General features: G+C 42.2%; 1 protein-coding gene across 2 annotated transcripts in view; it reads left to right on the top strand.

The window, feature by feature from the left end:
• The window catches only part of drap1 (DR1-associated protein 1 (negative cofactor 2 alpha)), an 8,795-nt gene extending 4,538 nt beyond the window's left edge, over positions 1-4,257 (top strand). For both annotated transcript variants that reach the window (XM_084404990.1, XM_084404991.1), the window contains 4 exons: positions 78-200; positions 462-552; positions 1,021-1,112; positions 3,477-4,257. In XM_084404990.1, the coding sequence (XP_084261116.1) occupies positions 78-200; positions 462-552; positions 1,021-1,112; positions 3,477-3,642 (472 nt within the window). In that variant the 3' untranslated portion in view covers positions 3,643-4,257. The remainder of the gene's footprint in view (positions 1-77; positions 201-461; positions 553-1,020; positions 1,113-3,476) is intronic.
• The last annotated feature ends 1,246 nt before the right edge of the window (positions 4,258-5,503 follow it).

The following is a 5,503-nucleotide window of genomic DNA, read 5'->3' as shown; positions in this document are numbered from 1 at the left end:
ACGTCACGCACATCACACGACTGCTGTCTGTAGAGCACGCACTTCATTTACCTGTGTGTGTGTGTGTGTGCGTGCAGAAAGCAGTGCATTGAGCTGGAGCAGCAGTTCGACTTCCTGAAGGATCTGGTGGCGTCGGTGCCGGACATGCAGGGAGAAGGAGACGAGAACCACACGGACGCCGCAGACAAGATCCCGCGCAGGTCAGACACACACACTCTGTCATGCAACATATGATATTTGTGTGTTTCACTCGCATATTACATTTTCAATGTCGCTTGTTGAACTTCCCGCGTCTACTAAGGTTACCTGCGCAGAGATCCACGGCACAGCTGGGGTGTGTGTGTGTGTGTGTGTGTGTGTGTGTTATATCTGCTGTTAACCAGTGGATCCTCATTATACAGAGTCAGGATCTGATGTGTGTGAGCTCTCTGCAGCGTGAGTGTGTGTGTTCTGTCTCCCAGAGGCCGGAAGATCGGCTCGGGCCGGAAGAACGGTGGCGCGGGAGCCAAGGGCAAAGACAAGAAACTCTCAGGCACAGAATCAGAGCAAGAGGTACGCTGTCCCACAATGCACTGCTTCATTACAGCACTCTCGGATACAACATCTAGGAGTATGGCACGTTTTATCATCTGAGGTGTGTGACGATTTAATGCCATTATGAACATCAGGGAAAGTTTATTTGAGTTTCACTTTAAATTAATTTAGGCTTGTTCTTTATAACCTTCTTCGGAAAGGAAATGCCAGTTTTGTTCTACACTTATTCTTCATTCCTTTTCTGTGTTGAATATCATTCATTTTTAAAGGATTTGTTGTGGCGTGACGGGAACTAAAAAAGTGTTTACAATGTTTTGTTTTATTATTTTACATCTATTTCTGAATGCATTAATCAGACGTGATGCGACTGGTGTCCCAGTGCGGTCTTGCCCTGGTGTGTGTTATTCCCAGTGCTTATGTCTGACCAGATGCCACTGAATTAACATGTTCAGGTCATGTGACAGCACTGTAAATGTGTGTGTTCAGGATGATTCCGAGGACAGTGAGACAGAAGGAGACGAGGACGAGGACGCGTCTCAGACCAGCACAAACACACAGCCTGGCTCCTTCTACCACAGGTATTATATCCATATTCATACTTTAATACTGAAGACTTTAAACCGTTGGCACAATTTATGCTTGATTCCTAACAATCCGAATAGATGCACTTTGAAAATTCAAAAAAATCAGATGCAAATAATTATTATTAAACTACTACGCCATATTTTATTTGTTTATTACATTATATATTTTTCTAACCATTTTCATACTCTTTAACTGAACAGTCAAACTCCCCTCAGCTGTTCTAAATCCACTGTAAATCACGGCTTCAAGGGCTTATTGCTTTTATAAAACGGTTACTCCATACAAATATTCATTTTAATATTTATTTCATTCATAAAATAAACACCAGCAACAAAAAATATAACGTAATAACACATTTATTCCTCCGCCAAGAAATGTAGTTCCACAGAGGTTGCCAAGCAACACATGCAGCAACAAAGAGTCACAATGCGGTCACAGGTGTGTGTGTGTGTGTGTGTGTGTGTGTGTGTGTGTGTGTGTGTGTGTGTGTGTGTGTGTGTGTGTGTGTGTGTGTGTGTGTGTGTGTGTGTGTGTGTGTGTGTGTGTGTGTGTGTGTGTGTGTGTGTGTGTGTGTGTGTGTGTCATCACATGTGTTTAAAGGAGAACTCCGGTCGATTTCAACATTGAGCTCATTTTTTTGTACATTTGGAGTGCTGTCAGTACAGAGAACAACGACAAAAATCAGTGTTTCCTACACCGTGTTATCCTCTTTTTAAAATGTGCACCCTGTTGACTTCAATGGGGCAAGTTTTAAACCTGCTTTTAGCCTCTTAACATCCTTGATGTGTCATTACAAGTGCACAGGTCATGTGAGTGATTCCTTCAGAGTGAACGCGGGTGAATCTGACTGCAGTAGATGTGAAAGATATGAATAAAAGTGATGTTTATTCAGCCAGCGCACATACCTGTATTTACTTCCTGTTTTCGGTCGAAGTCCACAGTAGTCGATTGTCGAGTTCACGCACGTGATCATAGGTACTAAACCTAACTAAACGCGTGTGTTTTACAGTGATTGTTCTGACCTAGTAAAAGCCCACAGCTGTAACTGGTCAGATAAACTGGATGAGGAGTAATTCAGGCGGTTTCGTTGGAATGAAATATAAGGTGAATTTAAGTGATCAAACGTTAGGAAGGAGTTCCCGCCGTTAGGAAGGAGTTCCCGCCGTTAGGAAGGAGTTCCCGCCGTTAGGAACCGGCAAACGTTACTTTAATAGTAAAATAAACACAACGAAAGAAGACGAGGGCATATCTCGCGCTTTATTCCTGTGCTCTCTTTCAGGAGTTCCTCCGCGGGACTCCAGACCGCCGTTAGCATTAGCTCTATTCGCCTGCTTCACACCACAGTAACGCTAATACAACTTTACTACAGGGCTGGGAATCGGATACTTGAGCGCAGGAATCGGATACTTGTCAAAAAATGAAAATCTCGATTCCTTTGTGAGCATTTCAGTGTGACTTTAAACCGTTGAAGCGCGAGAGTTGTTCTTCTATGGTGTTTTTAAACCACAGGCAGACGCTCCTCATGTAAGTGTTCTCTAGCCTGTTGATGTGTGTTCATGATATTCAGATACAATTACATGTTTGTTTGTTTGTTTGTTTGTTTGTTTTCACCTTATTGGAATCTAAATGATGAATCGATAAGCAGAACCGAACTCGTAATCGTTAAAGTTCAAGCGATACCCAAGCGTACTCATGAACATGACTTCTGGATTGTGTAGCAGACGACACTCCCATGATCCCTCGCTCCTGTCATCAAGCGGTGCCTCTAGTGGCCAAACGTACACACTGTGCCTTTAAGTGTTTCCACAATCATTTACGCCGATGCATTTTGAAAATACGATTATTTAAATAAAACAAATAAATGCAGAAATGTTTCATTTATGTATGAATGACAAATATGCTTTTCTTCAGTTTTGTAGTATACTATATTATTATTATTATTATTATTAGTGCTGGACATTCAATCGCATCCAAAATAAACATTTACATAATACATGTATAATTTATATATTATAAATACATATATAAGCATGAATATATTTAAGAAATATTTGCATGGACTGTATACTATATATATATATTATATATAAATATTTGGTATATAAATAAATCATTTTTCTTAAATGTATACATGCATTTGTGTGTATTTATATACAGTAAACGCACATATATTATGTAAACACACTTTTATTAATTAAAAATAAAATATTTTTCACTATCAATGTATGAATGACAAGTTTTATAGTATATTATTTAAGCACGTTCATACTTTTTAACTTTAAATTTTCACAATGCATGTATTTGAAAACATGTCTGTTTAGAGTGTGTATAACGAGTGTGTGTGTGTGTGTGTGCAGTGTGGAGGTCCCGCCGGTGCAGTGTGTCCCCGCGGGCTCCCAGCAGGGGGCGCTGTCAGTGTTCTCCCCGCACCCGTCTCTGATGAGTGTGTTCCCGCCGGCGCCGGCTCCGGAACCGCAGAGGAACCACATCGAGGACGACGACGACGAGGACTACGACTCGTAGACACACACACACACACACACACACACACACACCGCTTCTGGATTAGCTGTTTTAATTTCTTTTAAACTCTTGTTTTATTGTCCAGGAACAGTTATGCTTGTTTTATTGTCGCGGTTTTTCTTTCCTTCTGTCGGTGAGCCCGGAGGTTTCGGCCTAGACTTACCCCAGTGTGTTTGTGCACTTCCCTTTTCTTCCTCCTCTTCATCATCATCATCATCACTCCGGGACGATCAGGAGGCGTTTATCTCCATCCTCGACTTGTTTTGGAAGGGAATGCAGAGCTAATCGTTCTGCTTTTTGCTTTGTCAGTTATTCTGTTTCTGGTGTTGTCTTTTTTAAGCTAGTTTTACTATTAAAGCTTCTTTCCTCCATTGATGACACTGTCGAACCGTCACTGAGACACAACACTCACAAGCCTTTTCTGTTTCCCAGCGTTTTAAAGCTTCACACACACACACACACACACACACACACAACGGGACGATGCACATGTGTATAAATGATTTCCCCTTGTTTTACATGTTTTAGACTCTTTTAATGTTTGCTGTGAGAGTCGTTCAGCTTTTAACTTCTCTTGATTTTGTATGAGTGAAATAAACTTTGAGGTTTCAGTAATTGCTCTTTGGATGTGCTTTACTCGTGAGCGACGCTTATCATCTCTGTTCCAGGACCAGAACTGCTCATAGCTGCTCATAGCTGCTCAGAACTGCTCATAGCTGCTCAGAACTGCTCATAGCTGCTCAGAGCTGCTCAGAACTGCTCATAGCTGCTCATAGCTGCTCAGAACTGCTCATAGCTGCTCATAGCTGCTCAGAACTGCTCATAGCTGCTCATAGCCGCTCAGAACTGCTCATAGCAGCTCATAACTGCTCATAGCTGCTCATAGCTGCTCATAACCGCTCATAGCTGCTCAGAACTGCTCATAGCCGCTCATAACTGCTCATAGCTGCTCAGAACTGCTCATAGCAGCTCATAGCTGCTCATAGCTGCTTATAGCTGCTCAGAACTGCTCATAGCTGCTTATAGCTGCTCATAGCTGCTCAGAACTGCTCATAGCTGCTCAGAACTGCTCATAGCTGCTCAGAACTACTCATAGCTGCTTATAGCTGCTCATAACTGCTCATAGCTGCTCATAACTGCTCATAACTGCTTATAGCTGCTCAGAACTGCTCATAGCTGCTTATAGCTGCTCATAACTGCTCATAGCTGCTTATAACTGCTCATAGCTGCTTATAACTGCTCATAGCTGCTCATAGTCAAGTCAAGTATATTTGTATAGTGCTTTTCACAATACAGATTGTATCAAAGCAGCTTCACAGTATTAAATTAAAATAATACAACAAGGTTTGTTTCTAGTGGAATTTATTGATTTATAAAATCAAATTAGATATCCCCAGAATATCCCCGGGTTTGATTGCTGCTCAGAACTGCTCATAGCTGCTCATAGCTGCTCAGAACTGCTCATAGCTGCTCAGAACTGCTCATAGCTGCTCAGAGCTGCTCAAAACTGCTCATAGCTGCTCAGAACTGCTCATAACTGCTCATAGCTGCTCATAGCTGCTCAGAACTGCTCATAGCTGCTCATAACTGCTCATAGCCGCTCATAGCAGCTCATAACTGCTCATAGCTGCTCATAACTGCTCATAGCTGCTCAGAACTGCTCATAGCCGCTCATAACAGCTCATAACTGCTCATAGCTGCTCAGAACTGCTCATAGCAGCTCATAGCTGCTCATAGCTGCTCATAGCTGCTTATAGCTGCTCAGAACTGCTCATAGCTGCTTATAGCTGCTCAGAACTGCTCATAGCTGCTCAGAACTGCTCATAGCTGCTCAGAACTGCTCATAGCTGCTCAGAACTAC

Source organism: Rutilus rutilus, assembly GCF_951802725.1.
Source record: "Rutilus rutilus genome assembly, chromosome: 3".
Classification (NCBI taxonomy): domain Eukaryota; kingdom Metazoa; phylum Chordata; class Actinopteri; order Cypriniformes; family Leuciscidae; genus Rutilus; species Rutilus rutilus.
The sequence above is the reverse complement of the archived record's forward strand: the minus strand, read 5'-3'. Positions and strand labels throughout refer to the sequence as shown.